The 26,919-nt window shown below is 41.0% G+C and overlaps 1 protein-coding gene across 2 annotated transcripts in view; it reads right to left on the reverse strand.

Annotated features, from left to right (window-relative positions):
• CNTN1 (contactin 1) overlaps positions 1 to 26,919 on the reverse strand; it is a 271,994-nt gene that overhangs the window by 110,347 nt on the left and 134,728 nt on the right. For both annotated transcript variants that reach the window (XM_019543375.1, XM_019543376.1), the window contains exons 7-13: positions 26,566 to 26,662; positions 26,207 to 26,388; positions 21,104 to 21,228; positions 17,992 to 18,109; positions 15,549 to 15,699; positions 12,849 to 12,976; positions 9,503 to 9,678 (exon numbers count right to left, since the gene is read on the reverse strand). In XM_019543375.1, coding sequence (XP_019398920.1) covers positions 9,503 to 9,678; positions 12,849 to 12,976; positions 15,549 to 15,699; positions 17,992 to 18,109; positions 21,104 to 21,228; positions 26,207 to 26,388; positions 26,566 to 26,662 — 977 coding nt within the window. The remainder of the gene's footprint in view (positions 1 to 9,502; positions 9,679 to 12,848; positions 12,977 to 15,548; positions 15,700 to 17,991; positions 18,110 to 21,103; positions 21,229 to 26,206; positions 26,389 to 26,565; positions 26,663 to 26,919) is intronic.

The raw sequence follows: 26,919 nt of genomic DNA on the forward strand, positions 1-26,919 counted from the left end.
GCAAGTCAGATTCCTGGCCCCACAGGAGCCCTGGGTCCTGCCTGACACCTTACAGCAGGCCCCTGCCTGATCCTAGGAGGAGGTCCTTTGGCACCTCCCACCTGCAGGAGCCCCTAACATTCACTGTAGCTCTCAGACTTGTAGGGGAACTGTCTGTGGTCAGGGTGCTGGCTGCCTGCCACCGGGCTCTGCACCCCACCTCATAGCTCCCCACTCTGGGACTTGGACAGAGACTCAGACTCTTGTACATAGTTTTCAGTTTGTGAGAAGGGATTTTATTGCTGCTGGATGGGGAGGGGCTTTGTGTGTTGGGGGGAGGGAGGAAGGGATGGGGGATGTGAGGGGAATAAAGGTTTTCATTGCAAACATGTGCATGTACTGGACTGCTTCTGGGTGTGGGCAGGAGTTAGGGTAGGGGGTTTGTGGGTGGTGGGACAGGCAAGCTGGGATAGGAGGGTACTCCAGGGGGTGGTCTGCCAGGTCTTCCTGCACTCAGTGCCCTGGCCCCCACTGGTGGGCGTGTGCCTCACCTGGGGCCTTGGTGGGGGAAGCTGCTGCTGGAGCTGCCACTCCCAGTTCTGCTCTTACCACCAGGCCACATCTGCCTGGTGGGCCTTCTCTGCCCCAGGCCTCACAGACACTGCGTAGCACACACGCTGCAATGATTACCTGGGGGAGGTTTCCCTCAGCCACTCATGTGGTCATCAAGAAGTGGCAGGCGAGAAAGGAAGCTGGAATCTTGATAGACAGAGGAGGGAGAGAGCCTGGCAGGGATGACACGGCTGTTAGGGGGTATCACAATGGTCTTCAGTCACCTAACCTGTTGCACCATCTGTGGCTGTTCTCTGGTCATGTGAACATCTCACCTTCCCTCTGTATCCTAATTGCATCATAATTTTGTGATTGTATTAGGAGCTCCAGTTCTTCCTGTTTATTCCTCATGCTTCTTGTATTAATATATAAATGCTTCAGGTATCTGATTGTATTGTCTTCTCCCTGGGAACATTCCTAAGGCTTCTGTTATTGCCTCCTCTTACTACTACATTTTTATCCAGGTCCTCTAGCTGTTTACTTCTGGGCTTTTGTTTCTATTCCCCAGTAAACCTAGTGATGATGAAGAACAAGAATGGTGCTTGGTCCTTGCTAGGTTTCTTGCTCCCACTCTCATGCCAGTCCATGATTCCCCACTTCTTCCTTCCTAGTTTACAATTCAACTTCTGTACTAATTCTATTCTTCTCTCCCTTCCTTCAATTCTTTTTTCAAACCTATTACTGATTTTTCTTTTATGAGCAGGAGAGCAAGATAACTTATCCTGTTGTTTTCCATGAATAGATTTATAGAGAAGATGTTTAATTAAAAAATAATGAAAATGTTTGCTGCAAGTCATGGCATGAAAAAGTACAGAAATATAAAATAATACTAGGTATCTATTTAATGAAATGCTACATGAGAAACATATCACTCATACAAAGCAATTTTGTCTGCTATGTCCAGCCAGGGAGCTACCACTGTCTGCAAATCATAAACTAAGTCAGAAAAATAAGCAGATTCTGGACAACTCTCACTTAATAACAATTCTACCATCCAAGTTACGCTGTGTGGTTTACAAAGACATCTGTAATAAAGGGATTCACTTTCCTTGTATGTTCTCCCTGGTCTACTACTTATTCTTTGTCTTAAGGATGAATTCAGTGCTTAGGCATGCTATTGAACAGAGGAAAATTACAGAGGGAAGAGACAGCATCCCAGATCCAGTGAATACTCTATTATGTGGTCTTAAGTTGAGTGCCTTCCTCTGCTTTCAGATTTTTGAGAAGACTTGGGTCAGCAGGTTAATGTTTACATAAGAAAACTGTTTTTTGATAAGAAAAATGGTCAAATAAACATGTTTGAAAAAAACCCCATGGCTAGATACCCCCTAATGGGTAGGGGCATTCCTTAGCAACAGACTCACTTCTAAGTCTGCAAAACTAGGTCTACACTTAGGTATGGGAACTCAGTTTGAGAAAACTTCAGAATTAAAATTTTGTACAGCACCTTGCACAAGTTACAGTGCACAGAGGCTGATAATAGGAGAAGTAAATTGCAACTACTGATAATTTATCTATCTGATCTTAAAAGAGGACCAATGCAATGATTTGTGAACTTTACTTGTTAAACAAAAGAGATAAAAGGAAACTTATGTCCCTTCATCCAGTTGGAATTGAGACCTTGGAAGCAGATTATATTTACCACAAGGACCAAACATGGTGCCTGGAAGGAGGACCTAAAATCTCTCACACGTGCATGCATTACAGATGCTAATGACAAGTCTGAAATTAAACCACTTTGCATGAAATGATCATTTATAGGATCACATCACTTTTCTCCATAGTTGCCCTGCTTACCAATATAGGTATTCCAATGACTCACAAGTTTCTTGATACCATCCTCAAAGAACCTTTTTGGTTGCTGTGACAGCCCCTCCTGCACTGTGGGTTGCGCTTCTGCATCACTGGCAAAACCAGCCTGGGGTTCATCTACTGCTGATGTGTGGTATTTTTGAACTTCTCCATCTACTCGCTGACCTTCAGCTAGGCCTGAGTTCTCAATGTATTGTGCCACAATCCTGCAGTGAAATTTGCTAGATGCCTCTGGCCCACAAAAAGCAATGATAGAAGGCTGCTCTTTGATGCGCATTGACTGTGGCATGGTCAGGTTGTTTACACACTCATTAGCACCGCACAAAGGTTCAAAACCATGGGTGCATTTAACAATGTTGTGATCAGTGTTTGCTGCTGCTGCTGCGTAATTTCCAACTTTGTCAGACATGCAAAGGGGGCAACTATTTTGCCTTTAGTTTCTGAAACACTCTGCATAATAAATATTACAATGAAAATTCACCACGGAAACAGGAAAACCTTCTTACATGCTTTTAACAGAAGTCATAATAGATAGGTTGGGGTCGGCAACATTTTTGGGCAGAGTAGGGAAACCCCCTTGACTTAGAAGACGTTGGTGTGCCAAGGGTAGATGGTGGGGAATTTGAGAGGGGTCCGATCCTTGTTGTGGCAACACAGCCCTGGCCCCTTCCCCACTGTCTACCCTCAGGCAAGCAAAATGCTTCTGTGTGCCACACTCAGGCACCCATGCTGGGGGTTGCCTACCGCGGCAATAGGTTATATGAAATTATATTAAAATACTTCTATTTTGTTTAATCAGTAGATCTGTGGCTGCCATTTTCAAATTCTTCTGTACACTGCCTCATTAATAGCATCATGTTCTTATCCCAATTATTTTAAAAAAAGAAGATAACAATTTCCAAGTGGAAAGCCTTTCAGACATTTCTGTCAGAAGAAGCAGTAGTTTTGAAAGGATCAAGGAACTGAATCCACTGACTGCTTTCCTGTCACCTCTACCTATTTCAGCTCTACTCTATATTTGGATAACCAAGAAAACAAGAAGGAACAAATGAGGCAAAAAGGGGGGAGCTAGCTCCTTACGGCATGAGCCCTAACAAAGCTGGTCCTTATGGAATGATGCCAGAATTACTTTAAAAAAAGACAAAACAAAACAGCCGCAACCCCCCTGTGGGCAGCAATTCCAAGACCCTACACAGCTGTAAACACATATGCTGGCTTTGCAAAAATGTGACTGTTGGTAGGCACAACATCGGCATCCCCTGCTCTCTCTAGAAATCTATATCACATTAGGTACATCATTTTCCATAGCTTGTTTCCAGATTTGACATTTTTAGTTCAATATATTACAAAAAAACCCCAGAAGGAAACCTTGGTTTAATGTGGGAGAGAAGAAAACCTTATTTTAGAACAAGCCACACATAATGAAATGCAATGGGATATTTCAGCAGGGATTTTCATAGGGGTTAAGAGGAGTTTGCCACTGATTCCTTTGTATTCCTTTGAAAATCACAGTGTTAAAGTAAGATATAAGACCAAGCAGGAAGGGTAAAAATCCATCTGCCTTCAACAAGCCACTTTCTTTTAATCTCCATTTCACTGTATTGCCTTACATCTCTCAGTCTTTTCCTCTCCCCTTAAAGATGAGGAGTCAAACCATTTACATTATTTTATCCATAGACATCATCCAGATGTTACCTCTTCTGAATGAAATTAATCTGCCAGAATGCCAGATGGTCTCTCAAGATTCTGAACACATCCATTGCAATCTAGTTTTGCTTTCATTAAAGAAAAACAGAGTAGAGCGAAATATCAAGTCTCAGTTCCACTGTCCTCCTACTAAGAAAATGCAGAAATAACTTTTCAAGTTTTGTTTAATAAAAGGTAATTGACAGAGTAACAGTTGTAAAAGATGCTCAAAAGATGTTGGTCCACAGAAGATACATCAAGGATGGGTGGACAAGAATTCCAACTGTTCACACTGAAACTTGCTTTTAGTATGCATCTGATTTGTTTACTGTACTAAGTAGGATTATGGCACCATTCTCCACTCTGATATGCCCATTAACAGGTAAATGTATTTCACAAGCATATCAAAGGGAAATTATATCCCTTGTATCACTATAGGTAGATGGGTAGATATTTTATCTTTTTTTGTCAATAAAAACTTAAGTTGAATAATTAATTTTTAAAAGTATCAAAACAGTCAGTTCTTCAACTTTAAATATACATGAAAACATCAACTTAGTAAATAAGAAACATTGAAGCACCTGAGGCCTCGGGAGAGCCTGAAACACTAAATTTCCTTGAATCTTGAAAAAATATGTTAATGCTTTGCTCCTCAGTCAAATAACCAAAGGAACAAACATGCATAAAGTTAAACATATTGGCCGCATGCAGACAAGTGCGGACATCTGTTTCCCCTCTGACACTTGTCTCCAGGGAATGCGTATGCCATACATGTTCTGGCACGTGGTAGGTTACCCCAGATGGAGTAGGAGAGGCTGGGGCCAGAAACTGTTCTGGCCCCAGCAGCCTTACCCAGGGTCCTGGGGGCCTTGGGGAGTTGCAGCAGCAGTTTGGCCAGCAGCTGGAGTGTGGCTCCAGCTGTCTGGGCTCTGGTTTTGTGTGGCATATGCTGCCGCCATGTGTACTGTCCCACTTTTTTTTGCCATAGGTTTTTTTGACCCTGGGACATGCCAGAGTCAAAATCCCCACCCCTGCACTGGAAGGTACCACCGTGGGGAACACCTGCACTTCTGCAGTGCCACATACTGCATGTCTGTGCTTGTTTGGATGTGGCCATTGAGTTTATTAGTAGAGTGTAGAAAACCCTATTCACTAGAACATGTACTAAGTGAAACATATTTTTCCTCGTTATGTAGCACTATCATAAATTGTCATATGAAATCAATCTGAAACCACTGACAAGTGTTCTCAAAAATGAATGGTAGTACAATTGTGCTGCAAATTACTATTGTCTTCAGTAACTGATGACACTACTAAAGCTTACTTTTCAAGATAAAAGATTTATTTGGGTATTTACATAAATATCATTAACACTGCATTATGCACTTGTGACAAAAATACTAACTTTACTTCAGAAACTGAAGTATGGTGATGCTATAAGGTTTCAGCATGTTGATCTGCACTATCACCATAAATTAATAGCCACATTATTCAAAAGACGTAAGCAGCTCCTCCAACAATAGGAAAGTGTAGACCAGAATGCATACACAGTATTTATTCTGTTACATAGCAGCATGTAACATGCAACACGCTTGATCAAATGAGTTTGGTTAGATGCCATTTAAAGTCCAAGTAATTACAGACATGGAAACTGGAAATCTTAAGCAAATCTGCCACCTGGTGGCTAAAAGTCAAAACTACAAGAAGGTACCAAAAAGGTACGAAGAAAAAACTGCAGCGTATTTACATCCAGGCACAAAGGTAGTGCATGGATGTAAAGGCAAAGAGCATGAATTAATGGACGCATCTACATAAGACATTTACTGCACAGTAGACTACTTAGCTGCACAGTAAATGTTGTGTGTCTACACGTGTACCCCCATTAGGCTCTAGTAAACTAATTTACACCATAGCAGGATGTTGTAAATGCAAGTACTATCCTGCTGCAGAGTATAAAACTCCATAGAGGCTGCTCCAGCTGGCTGGGGCATAAGGGTACTTCAGTGTGGGGGCTGCCTGCTGGCTAGCCCCGCACTAAATCAACCTCATACCCCAGCCAGCCCCTCCCTCCACATTGAGCTGCGGGCAGGCTGAACCCCTGGGCTCCCTGCCAGCTGAGACTGCTCCAATCCTGCTCAACATGCTGCACTCTCAGGCACACATGAAAATGTGCACTCAAGAGCAATAAACTAAGGTGTGATAAGCAAGGAGTGATTCAAGTGCATTAATATGCATTTATAGACATGCCCAACAGTAAGTAAAATATCAAGTAAATGGAATAGCAAGAATTTTACCTACATATGCCCTTCATAAATAATTAATTACACTTGAGCATAAGGGCTAGGGACATACATTATACATAAACCAGTTTAAGTGATCAGAAACTGGTTTAAACCTGTAACAGAATATAAGTTCAGTGCACATAAACCAGTTCAAACTGGTTTATGTAATGTCTGCCCCAGACCCCTTGCTGGTTTAAGTTAAAGCAGAGTCCCGCAGCATCCCAGATGCTTCAAAGCTCTGGGCTGGGCTGGGCTGGGCCTGGGCCTGGGCCTGCCCCTCTGCTCCCTGGCCGGAGCTCTGGCGGAGACTACAGGCACAGCAGGGTCTGACTGGCTTCTCCCTGCCCCCCATCCCTTTGCTGCTCACTGCTCGAGCAGGGATTCCCCCCTCCCATCTCCCACAGCACAGACCCCAGCCCCATGGACCCTAAGCATATGGTATGCTGGCTAATGCTGAGATGTGTGTGTGTGTGTGTCTCAAATTTCACTAGGACAGGCAGACAAAATAGTATCTGCTTAAGGCTTTTTAGAGCTAATCAACAGGTCAGCTGGCAATGTCCCTCCACTCTTCCCTTGGAAAAAGTTGTTTAACAAGAGCTTAAACTAATGATACAGGCTTTTGTTTTTTTGATAGGCTGATAAACACTGTGTTATCAGCTACATGCTAGCTCCCTCATCTGTCAGGTTTGCAGACAGTATGAACACGCAGGGAAAGGGAGATTGAAAAGCTCAGTATCATCAACAGATGCATGCACTGCACACACACCCCTTTGTCTCAGAGTGCTAGCCAGGGGCTGGTGGCTGGCAATACTCCAGCCCTTTGAGCAGCAAGTGGGTAAAAGCTTGGGGCTATGCAGGCCAGGGTGGGGATATAATTTCTCCTTAATCAGAACATCCTGATGGGGCCTGGCCCCACTTCAGGGAAACGAGGGCTGCTCTAGCACCGCCAGCTTCTAGCCTGATCCATTGCAGGCATGCACATGCATTTCTTCAGTCCAGAGGGAATGTCTGTGCAATCGCAAACAGATTCAATCTAGGCAGGTTAGACTAACCTTCAAAAATTGAATCAATTTAGGCTCAAGCTTCTTGAATGTCAGTCCCCAGCCAAAGTGAAAAGTCAAACTGATGGAGGGCATTTTCAACCTAGTCATCAAGTTTTGAAAATCCATGCATTTTTTTTACAATACCCTATTAGTCCTTATTACAAGAAACCCCATTCTAAACAATTATTTAAATACAAAGCTCAGGTGCAAAGATAAAGGCCCAATCCTGATGCTGTACAGAGATCAGTAGCGATTCATAGGGGGTGCACATGCACCACATGAAAGCACTGGTGCACCCCCGTCAGGCCACGCTCCCTGCTCAGGTAACAGGTCGGGGGGGGGGGCAGGCGGAAGCGCCTGTGTCCCCCCTGCAAGCACTGGAAGTTGGCTGTGGCCGCTTCTGGGAGCACCACGGCCCCTTCAAGGAGCACCACAGCCATGGAGCAGCGCAGCCGCTCACTGGTTGGTAAGTTTTGCCACAGATTGGCAATAGGGGATCCCCCCACCCAGTTGGCAAGATTGGCTACAGGGGGACCCCCCCAATCAGTGTGATCAGGGGATGCTCCCCTGGTCACTGACTGGTTGCTGGGGGCAGGGCATGTGCCCCCCCGACTAAGGTGGCACCAGTCACCCATGAAAGAAATCCTCCTGTTACCAGTCCAATCCACCTCTTTCTGTTCAGACTGATAAAGACTGAGACCACTGTGGAAGAAGGCATGCTTGCTTCAGGTTTGAAAGAATTGCAGCTCTATAAGAGGGGGAATTCATGCAAAGCAGCTGCCTCGGCTACAGCAAATATAGCATTTATTAAAGAATGACATCCTGGGGTATAATGAATGGGAGAGGATTTATGTCCAAAATTAGGTGGAAAAAAGCGTTAATCCCACATATTCCTTAAGTGCCAAGACAAGTAACTTTGTATTCATTTTGTATTACCCTTAAAAAACATCTTACTCAACATTTACAGGTTTTTTTAAGCCCATCCATCATCTTGTACAATCTTTGAACCCAGAAGTTGGGCTGGACAAACACAGGCAGGTAGTACCATCTATCCATCTTAAAAAAATCTGTGTTATATTTGGTGTCCTCCTACCTACTCACTTGCTATATGCACAGTTCATCATTCATTATTTACTACTCTTTCATGTTATATGCTTGTCTTGCAGTAAGGTATCAGAAATATTATTATAGACTAGACTGCTCATTTTTTATTCCCATTGGTGAAAACATAGTCACACAAGTACTCACACTGAAAACAACAGCACTAACTGTATGTATAAGTACTTACCCATAGAAGTAAGGGGATCGTGCAATCTAGTCTTGTGAAATCTAAATGATCAGTCACACTATCAGAATACCAAATGTGAAGAATCTGAATACAGTACATTTAATCCATTCACTAAAACTATTCAAATACATTCAAACATACCAGGACAAGTTTGTGAGTAATCCAGAAACACAAAATCAGAGTTACTTTTGTCAAACTGTTGAACTGTAATGAGCGGTGTAGGTTGTAGCTGTGTTCATCTAAGGCCTTGGGCAGACTTTTTTGGGTAAATTCAGTATCTTTTATTAGAACACCTCAAATAGTTGGAAAAATTTTCTTAGCAAGCTTTTGGGCACAAATACCCTTTGTCAGGCTTTCTCAGCCTGACAAAGGGTGTTTGTGCCTGGCAGGTTGCTAAGAATTTTTCCAACTATTTGAGTTGGTTTAATAAAAGATACTGGATTTACCCAAAGAACCTTGTCTGAGTTATAATGGAGAATTTGACAAGCTCTAACTTGGCAACTGGAAATTTTTCAAAAGTTTTAATGAAAAGTATTTTAATGAAATACTAAAGTAAATCGTTCATGGAAAAGATGAACTTTAAGAAAAAAAATTTTACTTCTATATCTCTCATGACTAAAAATTATAAATAATATTTATATGCCTTTGTCATGGTCTATAATTTTAGGCTTCTTTAAATAGGTTAATCATTTTACTGGTGCATTTTCCTGGACACAACATACTGGAATATGATTGAACAGAAAATACCACCTTGCTATGATAGTGAAAAACAGAGTTTAGTAATCAGGTAAAGGTCTTACCATAACACTTCTTTCATAATGTTCATATTCTCTCTCAAAATCTATTACATAGCCATTTAGAGACCAAATAAATGTCAGGTCTAACGAGGGGTCGTGGGATGCAATACACTGCATAGTGGCATTCTCTCCCACTGTGACATCAACATTAATTGGAGCTAAAGTAATCTTTGTAGCTTCTGTGAAATTAAAAGAAAACATGGAAAATTCCAGTAAGCAAGTGCACACAGAGATGCAAATTCAGCTCCATATCTGTTTAATTATACATGAAGGAAATTTGTTTATACATTGTTTACATGATTACATTTCAAAGGAGAAAACTGATTAGAACAAAGGAAATAATGGTATGACTAAAGCATCCTGCCTGCTTGTTCTCTGGTAACAGGTATTTTTAGTTTCTGAACCATGATGACTGACCTACTATGTTGAATAACTTTTGTTCAATAGCTGTTTAACATGCAGAAAATAGGTGATGACTCTTGTATGATTCAGCATGTATTTTTTCCATATACTAAATCTGCTTTTTAGTCTGTATTGTTATAGAAGGAGAGCTCCACTCAAATCACTGTATGCTGGCTAGAGAACTGTCAAAATGGATCTGAAGACTTCTAGTATTCTACCTTTGGAAGGGGGATTTCAATATGTCTTTTGAGAAAAAGTACTTCATTACTTATGGAAAACTGCAAATAACTATGTAAGGAAAAGAATAGAAAGAAGAAGAAGGAGGAATAAATCCCCAACACAACTTCCTATAGTCCAGCAAAGAAGACCAGGAAGGTTCAAGAAGGATGTCAAGAGCACATTTATCTTACTGTTACCAAAGATACTGATGTTACAGAATCTCATAACCAGGTCTGTAAGTAGATAAGGGTATTCTAATACTATATATAATTTCTTGGTTGATTTTATAGCCATCTTTCAATTTTGTATGGCACTTAAAAATTTTGTATCAATTTAAAAGACATTCTGTAGGCATTCCTAATATATCCATCAATGTCATTTCTAGGAACCAAATTATGAAATGTTTCAACTGGCCTTGTTTTTGAGGGTTAAAGCTGTAATGCAAGGAATGTGGCTCAGTCTTTGGTTTACCTTCATTGATATAATACATCAGAATCCTCCAGCATTGAAAGAAATGGTTTAAGTTGAGTTTATAACTCACAAAAGTTTTTACTAAGTATAATATCTACTTTAGTTAGTCTGTAAGATGAAAATCTATCCTGCCTTTCACAATTAAGTATATGAGCCTAAGATACTCATATTGCAGTATATGGAAAAATACTAACGACATTTTAGTTTGTATTAGGCAAGAGTATATGTGGTAAAAACCATTGTACAAGATACTGGTAAGACCTCATTTAGAATACTATGCAGTTCTGGTCACCAGAATTAAAAAAAAGATTAACTTAAACTGGAAGAAGGTCAAAAGAGGGTCACTAAGATTGTAAAGGGAATGGAAACCTTTTCATGCGGAATAAAACTAAAGATTTAGTTTAGTTCAAAAAGAAATTAACAGGGGATATGATCACAGTCTTTATGAGCATATTTCTGCAGTGAATTTTAGGGAAGGAGAGGAGATTTTTTGACTGAAAAACAAAGGTGGCATAAGAGGAAATAATTTTATGCTGGTTAGAGATAAATTCAGATTTGAAGATTCCGCACTATTTGGGTGCATCTAGATATGCGCTTTACTCCAGAGCTCACTAATTAGTTCTGCAGTAAAGCAGCATCACCACCTGCATGGGCCCCTTTATTAGGGCACAGTAAATTAATTAACTCCATTGTAGGATAGTACTGTCTGGACAAGTACTCTCCTATGGCGAGGTCATTCAGTGTCCCGAAATGCACATGCAGACAGAGATTGGGACTGACTGGGGCACGAGGGTGCTCTACTGCAGGGGCTGCGTGATGACTAGACCTACACTGGGCACCCTTGTGCCCCAGCCAGCACCTTTGCAGCATGTTGAACCTGGCTGACAGGCTGACCCTTGGGGCTGCTCCACCATGCTCAACAAGCTCCGGTCCAAGGCACATCTGTAAATGCTGCATTTGGGAAATAAAAACTGGGGTGCAAACTGTGCTGGAGTTTATTTCTGCATGTTAATTGCATGTGTAGATTCACCTTCTGAGGAGTAAAGTTTTGGAATGGTCTTCAAAGCAAAGTGTAGGGGAAAAGGAACTTGAATTGCCCTAAGACTGAACTTGGCAAGTTTATGGAAGGGATGGTATAATAGGGCAGGGAGTTCTGGCTTACCAATCAGTGTGATAAAGAGTCATATATTTGCAATCCCCATGCTGGGATATGGAGAGAGTTCTTCCAAACTAAAATGTGTTTGAGAATCTCATACTTCAAGGCCTTTGCTGGTTACAGGTTGAAGCTAGGAAAGACTGTTTCCCCCCTCATAAATGTTACCACCTTCTGGACTGTTTTTCCCCTTCCTCCGAGGCACTGGGTTTTTGCCACAGAAATGACTGGGGGGCTTCACTGGGGTATGGATGCTCCCTGTACTTAGAAAACCAACAAGTTCCTGGACAAAGGGTTATACCAATGTCCAAACCTGGATTCAGGAAGAAATTTTTCCAGTAAGTCAGACAGACAGAAACCATGGTGAGGTGGGGGGTACCTTTGTTTGTTTTCGTATCTTCCTCTGTAGCATGGGGAATGGCCTAGGATTTTCTGAGTGTACAATAACCAATCTCTTCCCCTTTATTGCAATGATATGGCATTGGTAGTGCCCTTCTCTGTCCTACATGTGTGTTCTTGGTGTTCCAGGTATTTTGCCTTGTTTGAAGTGATAGCTATGGGATTTCTAGGGTTAATGAATCCCTGTAAATCTGGGCAACTGGGCTCAGTGTCCTACGAGGCCCCTTCCAGTCCCATGCTTCTTTGTATGCCAGATGTATATTTATTTAGGCATGTGACACTATGTTATAAAGTCAAACACTTATTTAATTCAGTCTTGTCACTGATTCTCTGAAAAAGGCCAGAGAAGAGGTAAGGAGGGAAGAGGTAAGGAGGAGCCAGGAAGAGAATAAGCACAGTCCCATCTCTCTCTTCTGGTCTGCAGTCAAGTAGATAATGGAGAAGAAGTAGCTTACCACCTAAATGGGAACATCACTTCATTGACTCTTCTGTGGAAGAAGTAGTACTGGACTGAGATGCAACGTTTCCACTGTCCCTCCTTGAATGAGGAAGGAACAGGCTTACTCTTACATGAACTATCCCTTCACATCCAGTTACATTGGAAAAAAATGACATAAAATGGTTTCCAGGAGAAGCCTTATATTGGGAAAAAAATAATAAATTACAGGAAGTTATCTGATATGAATAGTGAAAGTGGAGTTTTACCTGTGATTTCAAGAGTACCAGAATTGTTAGCTTTTCCTCGGTTATTTTCTGCAAAACATGTATAAGTGCCTTCATCCAGCTTTGTGATATTCAAAATTTCTAGGCTTCCATCATCCCAAATGTGTATACTATTGAAAGGATGAAAAACCATCAACTGATTTCATTCACTGTGTATCCAAAAAAAGACAGGGCTTGCACCAGGAACTTCAACACAAGACAGAAGACAGATCATAAGGGTCTCTCATAGGCTTATACCCACCTAAAACACAAACTAATTTCCAATTATTGTATCCAGGTCATAGAATACAATACTGCTTCCAGAGCATATGATAATGGTGTACTGTGGTTTTAACAAATGGACTTTTGGGGGCTTTAAAAGCAGCACAGGAAGGGGACTTAGAGGTGACATAGTATCTAATTTTATAAGTGAGCAAAACAGTGTTAAGTTTCACTTTATTTTTCAGTTCTGATCAGGGCTGTTCAACTTCTAAGAGGCCGGGGCAGTACTAATGAGGACAGTGCTAGTGGGGGACACAGGCTCACCAGGCTGCATGGCGCATGCATATGCCCCACACTCCTCACTGGACTGTGTACATGGTACCTTAGCTCATTTTCAGCTCCCTGCAGAGCACCCCATAACACCATGCCACATGTGCACTCTAGGCTGCTGGCTCCAATGGCACCACAACCTATGCTGTCATGCAGCATAACTCAGAAAAGGGATGGGGAGCTCTGAGACCCTGTCTGCTGCTATAGCTGGAGCAATAGGGGAGCCCAGAGGAATGCATGTGACCCACAGACTGCCTTTACTTGGATCACAGACTAGAACAGGGCTGTCCAACTAGCTGTCTGGGGGCACATGCAGCTTTGAGGGGTTAATCTCCAGCCCCTGAGCTCCCACTCCCTCTATTGCTCTAAATGCTGGTGCAGCCAGGATCTCCAGCTTTCCCCTCCTTCCTCTGGTTTCTGCTTCCTGACCCCGACCCATGGATACAGTGCAGCACACAGTGCTGGATAACTCCATGCACAGTTCAGCAGGGATGCCCACGGCTGGTGAGCTGATGTCCATGCACTCAGTGAAGTGGGAGTGGGGTACTGCCCGCAAGACATCAGTCCTGGTGGGCCCTTGGCTCGCACCACTGAGGCCTTGCACCCTGGCCCATAGAAGCTGGATAGCTCTGGACCAGAACAATGAGACATTACTTGGTATCTTTATGGAACGGGGAGTTCTCTGTCCCCTCTCACCCCTGTTCATGTTTCAAACGCAACTTAGAATAAAAAGCAGATACAGTTCTAGGCCTGTTTTACCACATGCCTGTGGGTATACCATAATGCCTGGGTCAGCAACTTTTCACCCATCCACTGCTGTTGGCCACTGCTCCCCTCTGCAGCACCCAAGCTGCCTGCTACTGCCTCTGCCACATATACTGCCCACTCTCATCCCCAACACCAGGGCTGTGGAGGGGGGCTGCACAGTACAGGGCAGAGGGGGGCACTCTGAGGCTGAGGTGGGTGCCACTGGTCCCCCATGTCTCTGTAGGCTGGATCCAGCCCAAGGTCTGCTGTAGTTTGTCTATTCCAGATTTTTATTCTTTTCATATTTAAAATATATAACCTTTACAACTGATGCATTTTGATCAATTTTAAATAATTATTGAAAACTACACACACCCTGTTAGGCAACCTCTGAAATTTTAGGTTGATTTTGGGGGACTCTATAAACAGACAAACTTTGAGGGCTGGATTTAGAGGTTTGAGAATCTCATTTCATGTACAATTTAAAAGTTCATTTGTGTCATGCCACAAATGACATCCCGTGACTTTAATATATAAGTCACATTTATATAGGCCAAGAGAGTATATTAATTTGTTTTGGCAAGCATGATATATAAGCAAGGGACTGAGGAACATGCTGGTTTGTGCATTCTAACTAAACAAAAAGGAAAAACATTAAATTAAACACAAACTCAAATTTTAATTGTGTTAAATAAAAAATCCTGGAGAAACGGCATACCTTTGTCAATACAAATCTACATGCTATGCTGATTTAAGAAACTAGGAAATTCTTGTAAAATACCATGAGACCATTATCTATACACCTGGCATTCCCTGGCTATACTGTTTCTGCTCATGACAGTGTAGGCTCATTTTTGCAACTGTGGTGGTAGTAAAATCAGTAGGAGTCACTCATGGGTAGCCTCCAGTCCTACCCTCCTTTCCTCATGGCTTCAGAGTGCCCTGGAAAGTAGAGAGAACAGCACAGCTCCAGGGGAGAACTTCTAGAGGATTACAATTACCAGTTAGTAACATTTCTTCTTCCTTCACGTCCCTGCAGTTCAAGACAGTAGAAAAGTAGCAACCAGTGCCAGGTAAAACAGGGCAACTGAAGCGGCCTCTTTTAAATAAAGACTAAAGCACTGCTCTGTCAAACCTAATATTGCAGTTGCATGAATAATTCTGAGTAAAATAAGTGTACTCACTGCAAGTCTATGGGGAAGATTGATATGCAAGATGAGAATAAGTATGCAAGGTATTTTGTATTTTTAATTAAGAAGGGGGCTTTGATGATTAAATTATTGGAGCAAAATCCAATCAATTAATACAAGCTTTGCATTTAGACTCAGTTGCGATTTAAGCTAAATGCCAAGCACCAGATAAGGGTTTTATGACACACTGCACTGAATAACAGTAAATACTGACCGGCTCCCATTTACCAGCAGTTCCGTTCCTTTGCTCCATGAGAATTTTGGTTTGGGAGCAGCTTTAGGCTTGCATTCAATTATCACACGGCCTCCTCTAGCAGCCAAGATCTTCTTTTTCATTGGGTTCAGTTCAAAATTAGGAGGTGAAGCTGATAGAAGAGAATAATCAAGACATTGCCGTTTTGTTTTTGCAGTGTGCACAGGGCAGTTTGCTTATGACAGTAAAAATAACCTGTGTGGGTGGCAGAACTAAAGACCCGTGCCGTTGTTCCACTACTGAGGTGAACAAGAAAAAGCTCCACAGTAGTAGAAAGAGCTACATAAATGATGTATAATGGTGTGCCACTCCTGAACTTATTTTCTGCTGATTTCAGTTTCCTTTGACATCTGATCTCGCTGTAGTATAGGTCTGACTCGGAGCTCTCGGAAATCAATATAAAGACTGGCACAGATGTCATATTGCTTTGAATCACACCTTGAATATTTAAGGTTCTTATAATGTAACATGTTCATCTTGCTGTAAGGGTCAAACTTAAAATTTGTTTCCATTCTTGGTTATTATTAACAGCCCTATAGGAACATGTAAGCACAATCCCCTTAGTTTTCTTCCACTGGGCCAACTGCTCAGCCAAAACTTAGTCTCATTTGTTGTAAAAGCAGCTTCAATTAAGTTCAGCAGGAGAAACGAGACATATCTGAGGTCAGACCTTGGCTCATTGATTTTCCCCTCTAAAATTGATCATAAGAGAAAATGCTTCTATTTTATTGTCTTTCTTGTCTTTGTACCAACACTGTTTGTAAAGCCAGAGAAACAAGCACAGCTGAGGGAAACAAATCTGTTAATCAATTGCAGCAGTACAGAGAAAACTATAAACCACTGGTTACGCTTACATATTATCGATAAGCATTTAATAATGAACAAGCAACCAGATAACTAACACCTTCATTCCTCAATTTGTGTTTTTGTGAAGTCTAGTAGGTCTGGTGGTGAGTGGGTGAATGGAAAAGAATAACAACTAACAGGGAATTACTGGAGTAGCGCAGTGGGCTGAGGAACTCGAGTGAGCGATAGGAGAACGAAGGGAGGAGAACCAAAGGACTAGAGGGGGCCAGGAAGTAAGAGGGCAGAGGAAGTGGGAGAAGGGCAGGTGAATGTGGGAGAGAGAGGCTGGGACCCAGAAAAGCGGTCCTGATGGGCAGCAGGTATGAGATATGTGAAATGCAAAAATTAAAAGGAAGCTAATTTGGGGAAACTCTGTGGTATGGTATATCAGACAGCTGGGTCATCTAGCAGCATAATGATGTTAATTGAGAAGTTGTGCACAGAGGGCTCAGGGCCCCAGGCAATTTTGGGAGCTGCCCGTGGCAGCAAGGAACAGAGCCAGGCTGACCTGGCTCTATTGAATGGGGCTCTATCGAATCCTGCCCACCTGAGCTCCGCTCTCCCACTGGGTGCACACCCTGGACAACTCTGCGCTCCCACCAACCCAGCCCCACAGTCCGTGCTCCTGCCCAGCTGCAGCTTTCCCCCGCCCACTGCCACTTCCCAACATACTGCCCAGAGAGAGTGCTGCAGCAGAGACATAAGGAGCCTCTAGAGGCTGGGGAAGTCGAGCAGGTCCCCCAGCAGCTGCAGTAGCGGCAGGAGTGTCTCTGCTCAGAATCTGTGCATGCCGGCTAGGGCCAGGGCCCTCCCACACATGATGGTGAGAGCAAAGTGCATGGTCTAGGCAGGGTACAATTAATTCGTGGGCACTCATGGGCTGGCTGAAACTGCCTGCCAGGCTGGATCTGGCCTGCAGGCCATGCTTTCCCCATCCCTGTCCTAAGTGTATTATGAGACTGGACAATGCTGTAATGCTTGACTGGCTGGACTGGGACAGGAAAGAATGATGACAGGAGGAGCTTTACTTCACATAGTGTGTCGAGTGGTAGCATGGATTTTATAGAAAGTATTTTATAGAAAGATTTTATAGAGAGTATTTTATAGAAAGATGCCCAGTACAGCAGACCCAGTAGAGAGTTGTGAAGAGAGAAAAACCTCTTCATAACCAGTCTGCAAGGTCAAAATGATAGTGGTAGTCCAGAAGCACTGCAAACCCCTTGTTATGAAAGCAGATCTGATTTAATCTGATTTGGCTTTTAGTGGCAAGTCAGCATGGAGAGGTAAAACTGGACTTACACTATACTTAAAATTCAGTTCCTTGGCCATTTGGCAGTACTTTCCTACAACCCTTCAACATTTCCATAATTAAACATCATCTCAATTATATTCAATAACAGAATTCAAAACAGATCTTCAGTATATGATCCCAGAATGAGCAATGCGGTACCAAAAGTACTGCAATTTTCTCATACAAATCAGTGCCTGTAAATATGGAAAACATAACTATCATTTTAATCGGATTGGAAACTGTTTGACAAATAAATATCTCACTGACCTACAATCTTCAGTTCAGCATTAGCATAAATAATTCCATGTGCATTTTCTGCTATACATTGATACATTCCAGCATCCTCAAAAGTCAGGCCTCTTATTCTTAAATCTCCTTTCCCGTACTATGAATAAAAAAAAGAAAAGTAAAGTAATAAGAATATTATTATGCACTACACAATCTAAGATTTCTATTCATCCATATATCTCCCATTCTCTCTCTATTTTTTTGGTATTAATGTTGGTGTAGAATCCTTCACATCTTATTAAATACACTATTTTCCCCTATTTTACATTCCAGTTGTCATAGTCATGAATTACAACTACGATCTTTTAAACAAGAAAGAATCAGTGCTTTTTATCAGCTGAACAGAAAGAATATGGCTGAATGACATTATGTACACATATGTTAGACTATTGTATCTGTACTAAACCATATACTGTTGAAATGTAAGAGAAAATGAGAAGCAGGAATTACTTATTTTTTTAATCCACATGCTTACCAAACAAATCATGTCATGCAAGCCCCAGACCAGGACAATTTGATTTATTTCAACAAACTGTAAGAAAACATATACAGTGTACTGTTGCAAACTATTTTACAACAATACTAGGTATTGGTTCTGTTCAAGTCCAGTCCAGGTCCTAAACTGGAATGGAAATTTCCCTAAAAACTTCTGGAGGGTTCGTGTTAGCCACTTTGAACTTTTGCACTTCCACTAAGCAATAAATTGGCATTTATAAATGTATACCAGATATAGTTTAGGAAAAATAAAACAGTAGACTGAGAAAATGTTAAGATATTTGGAAATGACAAAAGAAGGGTAACTGTTGTAGGAAAAACATTTTAATAAACTATTTTCTTGAGAAAAAGAATGAGACTTTCTTCTTACATAAGGGTTGATTAGAGTGAGTGGGGTAGTCAAAAATTAAAGGAATAGTATTTCTCTGAATTTCCAGTAAGTGCCTGAATTACCTGTACCGTAGATAAAATATTTACATCAGCTTTCCTAAAGGAAGCCATCTTTGTGTATCAACCAGGGAAAATATCTCATTTAAAAATATCTGATTTAGAAATGCAAAATATTTTCATGGCACTTAGAAAATTTTCATTATTTTCTATTTTAAATCTTCTTATAAGTCCAAGAGTCTAATTCTGTGATTAATATTGGAGAACTACTTAACACGTTCTGCAATTTGGTTTGTATATTTGTTAGCAAAAGCCAAGTTAAACAGAACAGTCAAGTAATTTTCTTTCTTAAATCACTTGTTTATAATTAACCACAAAAGCTAGAAAATACTATTGTTTTCTTCTAGTTTAATCCCTTTCCATATGGCAGACACTGATATCCCTACTCCCCCTAATCTCCCTACATTGTTTTTAGAAACGTAGCCAAAATAGCTCTACTCTATTGTCTTCTTTGTCTGCACACTAGTATCACTGTCAGAACAGCTCCACACACATAGCATAGTGTTAGTCAAATTGTGAACCTTTCTCTCATTACAGCAGCAGAGAGCAGACTATTGAGAGACCAACATGAACAACGGCTACTACACATATTTTTGAGAGTTGACTTAAAATAATATATTTAAGGTCTAGAAAGCACTCCTAAAAATGGGAAAGCTGGTGCAAAATTAAGCCTACATTATTTAACAGTCTCATACTCTTCTTCTCATGTCTCTACACTACCTTTGACCATGCTTGTGTTTGTTTATTGTACTTTGCAAGATCTTCCATTGTATATGTGCGTTTGAGCCTCATACTGACTTAGAGTGTATTTTATATATGAGAAAATGTATGAATATATAGGTAATGTGTGTGTGTGTACATACATATATATATTATTTTATATATATGTGTACACACACACACACACACACACACACACACATATATAAAGCAGAATGTAATAGAGGGTACCCTGAAGAAAAACAAGCACCAGAATCAAGCATTAAGTAGATTTGTTGCAGTGTATTTTATATATGAGAAAATGTATGAATATATAGGTAATGTGTGTGTGTGTACATACATATATATATTATTTTATATATATGTGTACACACACACACACACACACACACACACATATATAAAGCAGAATGTAAGTAGAGACAACAGACATTTTATTTTTAAACCATTCCCTCTGTAACTCTCCATGACTCCTTTCCCTACCTTGTTTATGACAGATTAATGTTTAATAGGGTAAAAAGGATTTCAAGCCCTTTTTGGTGGAATTTTTAGAGACAAGAAAAAAAATTATGGTAGAAGTTCGTAGAAAAAGAGGTATTGCAAGTGTGTATTATTAAGAACAGATTGTCTGAAATTACTGTTATATTAAATTAGCCAATTGCCTATCAAAAATGCCTGCGCCCGGCTCTGCCCCACCCCACCCCACCCCACCCCGCAACTTTGGGGCCAGGCCTGCTCCTCCTTTTCCCCATGGCTGCTTCAGGGCTGGGGCCAGGGCTGCCCTACCATCTGCTCCGTCGCCTACAACACCAGGGGTACATGGCCAGCGATACTGGCCCTGCCCACCTGTCTTCTCCATTTTCGTGGCCTGCAGGGATCAGGGGAAATGGGGCCAACACTGCTGGCCCTGCCCCACACCATCCACTCTATCACCGCTTGCAGGGTCAGGGGGCTGGGGCCAGCAGTGGTGGCCTTGCTGCGGGGGGGGGCACTGCCACTTGCCTGTCTGCTCCATCACCTGCTGGGGAGGTGAGGGACAGAGTCCTAGGGGCAGGCTCAGTCCCCCTACCCTTGCCCCTGCTGCTTCAGGGCTGCTCCCCCATCCCTACTTGGGGGGCTGACGGGGACAGAGCCCAGCATCCAGCCCTGTGCCCCTGTTCCCCTTGTCCAGCCCCGCCCCCCAATTTGGGCCTGACCCTGTTTCCCTGCTCCCCCCGTTGCTTTGGGCCCAACCCCATCCCCCTGGCAGTTTGTGTGGCAGCACAAAGTGGGGGAAACGAGGTTGGGGCCACCACAGCAAGGTGGGGGACAGAGGGAGTGGCCCTGCATAACTTAGATCAATTCCGCCTTAAGCTTTTTGAACATCTGTCTGTAGCCCCAGTGTTCAACTAAACAATGAATACAACTCAACATGTAAGAATACACCTACCGATAGTCCATTTTTCAACCACCTAATGGTTGGAATTGGTCTTCCTGCAGCTACACAAGGCCAATATAGGTCACTGCCTATATCTCTCTCTGTGTCATTGATATGCTCTACCCATTCTGGAGATGCTAAAAAACAAACACATTAGAATACCTTGTAAACATTAGATATATACATTAGATATATATAAGTATATATACAGTAAAAATGCATATCATCACCAAAAATAAATCATCACCATTTATTAGTATTTAGTTCTATTAATGTTTACTTACCCAATATTTTCCCCAAAATTAAGCAATAACACTAAGTCCTAAGAGCCAATATATACTGCCAAAACATAGTATGTGGACTTTTGCACAAACCAATGCTGTGTCATATAGATAACCCTGAACTAGCTCTGAATGACAAACCCAGGTACTGAAAGCACTGCTTATTACATTGGGCAGAGTGCCATGCTAACGTAACTGAACTGCTTCTTCTATTTCAGCAAAACAGAAAAGTAGCATTGCTTTATATCATGCAGACAGCCTCTAGAAGGCCTTTCCTAACTCAAATTGAAGCACAAGGGCTCTTTATTTAAATCTCAGTCCTATAGGCTCTCATATATAAGCCATGATTACAGATCAGCAGTGCTTCATCTATCCAACTCCACAAGCCAGATAAGTGGTACAGGGCTGGTCCACAGGTGCAATCCACTACACCAGATCCAGCTGCAAAGCAACCCCATGCATCAGTATGATATACTGCACAGAGCTACATCATCTGGGGTCCTCACAGGTCCAGAAATTTGGTGGTGGGGGAGAGGTGGCAATATTTATTGTCATGCTTCCTGCTGACCACACCTCTGTTGCCAAATTGCTAGACCTATGGGTTGATCTGATGTGACCCCACAGGCAAATTACATGGCTCTGCTTGTTAAATCTAGTCTGCAAGATGTCAGTTGAACACTATTATAAATTAATTGCAGTAGCTGTATACAGCTCAGACAGTGCAGAAGAAAAAGGGGTACTTTACTCGTGCTGACCAACATTCTCACGCTGAAATTAAACTCTATGTATTCATCTGTACCAATCTGTTGTCATTTGTTTTCAATTGTAAGCTCTTTGGGGCAAGCACCATCTCTGTATTCTGTGTTCACACAGTGTCTGGCATAATGGTGGCCAGTTCCATAGTTTGGGCTCATTGGGCGCTGACAGAAGTGCCATTTGTCATGTGACCAGTCCCCTGAAAGTCTTCTACAGCTGTGACGTGACACACATGTATGGCTGCAGAGAGCTTTTAGAGTGGCTGATTGTGTGACAAATTAACCTACATCTAATGAGGGATCAGATGAAGACACTCCAAAGTGGAGCTCCTTGGGAACGTCTGTTTCTTAGGGTCAGTTTGGCACTGTGATCCAGTGCAGTCTGTGGGAAGTGAGGGGGTAGGGGGAAAGGAGGAGGAGGGAGCTGTGGGCTGGGGTTTGCCTGACCTGAGCTGGAGGTGGGGCAGAAGGATCAGACGTTCCCCCACCTCATGGCCCCTGCCAGCCCCCTCCACCTCCAGCTCAAGTCAGGCAAACTCCAGCTTGCAGCTCCCTCCTCCTCCCTTCTCCCACTTTCCTCCCTGCAGATAGCACCAGGGCTGGGACCAAGGCTAGGGAAGAAAAGCTACAGGCAGGATCCTCTGCTGGATTGGCCCTAAAAAGTGGAGCTCAATCCCCTCCTCCCACCCCAACAGATGAATGTCTGTTGAGTTGGGAGGGGTTGCTCTAACTCAAGTCGCTATATAAAGCACCATAACTTGGAGCTTTATGCAAAGCACCATGAGTAAGAGCGGGGACCTGCATGTCTATCAGTGCCTCTAGATGTTACGGTGGTAAGAATAGCAGCAGCAATGCAGTCTTTAAAAAAAAGCTAACATTTCCAATAATCCTTGTGTACTGGTGGCCACACTTTGTTTCAAATGGAATTCTAAAATTTTACTCTTGCAGAAAAGGAAAGCCTGGCATGTTCTCTTTGTCCCAGGGGCCATAAAGAAGGAAACATTTTGGTTTTAGTTCCTCCATGTTCTCCTTCTACATCCTTTCTAATTTGGGACTGAACAGGTCAGTCTTCCAGCACTGACTATCTCCTGCCTGCCCTATGGGTTCTTTTTCTCTTTTGTTGGTTTGAAACTGTTTCAGGAAGCTGTGCAAACCTGTTTGCTGAAAGAAATACAAAATTGAGGGCAGTCTTTTTGTGAGGGAAAAAAGAGAAGGGATAAACAATTATTACCTTCATTTGGTCTAGCTGCTTCCTGCCACATTATTCCTTAGCAGAAGCTCTTTCTTTTAAACTGCCCATTTATTTTATATGTACTGGTATTTTATAGCTCTTGTTTTGAATATAGTGGTGTTTATAACGCTCACCTTTTCCTACACTCTTTAAGATGAACTGAAAGTTCATGGAGAAGAAAAGGGCTTTGTGTTTTATTTGTTATCGCTCTTCATAGCAGACTATCATTTGCTGTAATTATACAGAACATAAAACTATACATAATTTAGATTCTGTATAGAAGTAAAAGTCTAGATATAGTATTACAGCCCAAGATTATGTATCTTTGTCATGTCATATGCACACTTTCACATGCAGCGTGCATACAAGTTTCATTAGTATTGAAGTTATCCACTTTTTCATAAACTACAAACACTGGAACAAGCCAACTACAGCAGTATGTGAAATTAAAAGTGATGGTATAAATAATGTCACAAACCCAGACAACTGAGAATTATTCTCAAATACAAACAAAGATTTATGTGGACCTTTGAGAAAGGTATGTTCAAAATACAGTGAAATTAGCAATCTATAATATATGCAAAGAACTAAAATAATGGACTTGGTTTAAACCAATTAAAGGATTTCAGCTACATTCTGCTTTCTTTTTCTTTATCTCATCATTATTTATATATTATTTCACACTGCTGAGTCGTGTCCTATGCAGAAACTACTAAGTGCAGTATGAGGGCTTTCTTCATCTGTTTCAAGAGCACTGTAAACTTTCAGCTTCCCAGTTCTACCTTGCTTTTTCATGTTTTTTTCTGTTGGATGCGTGCATACACTTCCACTGCTGCTTCTTTCTAGCCTTGCTTGAGTGCACATCTACATAACTGTAGCTCCTGTACAAAAACGCAGGTTCACAATATCCTGTATCAAACTATTTATATTTCATACCTTATCTACACTGGCAAATGTCTCTGAAAAAAAGACCTTTACATGAACTTCTAGAATCAGAGCACATTTAAACTAGAGGCCAAGGCATTTTGGAGAAGTGATGATAAAAAAACATTCTTTGCATTAAAGGTCAAATAGAATACTACTTTAAAATAACTAATATTTGGGAACATTTAAATATTTTAGTCACTTTGCATATCTGACCAATTTCTACAGAAAGGTAACTGTTTAATTTCAATCTTCATTTTTAAGAGTATACCCGTGATTCACTGAAAAGTTTGACAATATACCAGAGAAATCTCACTAAGAATGTGTTCTGTCATATTTTTGATAGACTTGTTTTCTTATAGGACTTTTTCTCTGTTACTATGAATGAATGCACACAATTTTATTAGAAGTATGAACAACAAGAACTAATTTCAGTAGCAAGCTATGCTCTACTTTTCAAGAAATGCTATAATGAAGGTTTCTTTATATAGGTAGTTATATAGAGGCCAGGGCATCAAGAACAGGGAATCTTCTAAGTTAGAGAGCCAGCAATTAATATAAAGCAAGGATTAAGTTAGTGATTAAGTACAAATTACAATAACAGTCACAGAACGTTTGGTATTACCATACAGGCCTCATAACTGTAAAATATTTTTATGGGGCAAAATGGGAAATGGAAGTAACAAATCATGACTGCCCAAGAGCTTAAAATAATACCAGTCACCTTAACAAGATGATTAGTCTAGTTTAATTACACATATTAACTATGTAATGGCATAATAAGGTGATATAAATAAACAATATGAAGTTAGAGATAACAAGGAATGTACTAAACATTGTATATTACTGAGGTTTTCACACAAGATATCTGGAATCGAGAAAATATTGTAAAACTATGTAAAAAGCACTCACAAATTTTGCTTACACTAACTGATGCAGGTCAAATTAATTAGCATCATTCACCTATAACAAACAGATATGACCTCCTTAACACAGGGAGACAAGTTATAATAGGGATCATTAACTGCCTCAGAGAATGATACACCTCAGAGAATGGTCTTGTGTACTAAGCAGATAAGGAGAGGTTTGTCACTATTCAGGACAAGAAAAATTTAATGATGGAACATTACAAAAGAGAAAAAAATTGTTGGAAGACAGCAAACATGACTGGGATCTGGGATCTTTGGTTTTTTACAAAATAAAGTAATTTGATTAAAACAGAAAAAAAGACATTTACATTTTCATTAAAGTGAAGCACAAAAAGCTCAAAAGAATAATTAACCTTTTCTCTAAATTAGCTGAATAAGCAGCAAAGCTAAGGTAAGGTAGATATTAAAAAAAAATCTTGATGACAATTTTTCAAAAGCGTATTTGGATATGGATATATAACATATTTTTGTATAGAGAGACTCTTTCTTGACATCTCCCACTCCTGCCATTCCAGGTGCCCTTCCATGTGTTTTGTGTATATGTGTATATGCATTTATACATACAAGAGGGGAAGGAGGGGGAGAGAGAGAGATCTGTAAGTACAAAGGAAGAGTAATAGAGAGTCAAAACAGCCAAACAGTGAAGAAACACGGAAACATATTGCCCTCTTTTTCTTCCTGGCAATTTAACTGTTCTACAACAAAATTAATTAGTTTCCATTGTGTATTGCTTATGCTAATACTAATATTTGCACACTGTTGTCATGGAATACATATAGCTAACACAATGAACCAAATTGAGCATTTGTCCATTTAACAGATGATTTCGATGCTTGTCCTAGAATGCATGAATTTTATTTTGTTTTATTGACTGAAACAGCAACGTGTCAAAGTGATGCAGTTACATAGCACTGACATCCAGGGTGAGAACACAGGTGCTTCACCAGATATGAAACTGTACCATAATTTGTGGAAAATCAAAATGTTCCATCTACCTTGAACATAAACTCGTGCTTGATGTTTATCTTTTCCTTTATAGTTTTCAGCTTCACATTCATAAATTCCTTCATCTTCATACTGAATATTGAAGATCTTGAGAACTGCACCAGACATGCTTATCTCCGCAGTGGCTGGCATGGGTTCAAGATACTTACTCCATCTGATTCCAGGAACAGGGCTTTGAAAAGATACAATACTACAAGTCAAGCATTTTTTAAGAATTGGCTGTTAATTTGTACAATGCAAAAATGTATGTGCTGTTGAAATGTTTTTGTATTTAAAATCCTGAACTTACAGTCTCCATGTTATACAAAACCAAGTACAGTAGTCTACAACAAATTAGAAATATACTTACTTCCCGAGTGCAAAACATTCCAGGGTCACATTTTGTCCAAGAAGGGCATATGTGTCCTTGAACTTGACCTTGATATCAGCAGGATAGACTTTAGCACCTATCATTAAAAGACATGATTATAACTTGCAAGTCCAAGACATAAATGAACACAGCTATTTTAACTTCTACAGCTCAAAAAATTGTTTAAACTTCTAGAAATATTCTTTACATTATGTGATATCATGTCCATGTCCATAAAGTCTAATTTAGTTCTGATGTTTTGATAATAAAAGACCTACAACATAAAAAGATGTAAACTGCAAGTATAATGATATCCAGTAAAAATGAGGGAGAAAAATACATGAACAGTCAAAG

Source organism: Crocodylus porosus, unplaced genomic scaffold (genome assembly GCF_001723895.1).
Source record: "Crocodylus porosus isolate Cpor-Errol unplaced genomic scaffold, CroPor_comp1, whole genome shotgun sequence".
NCBI classification, from domain to species: Eukaryota; Metazoa; Chordata; order Crocodylia; family Crocodylidae; genus Crocodylus; species Crocodylus porosus.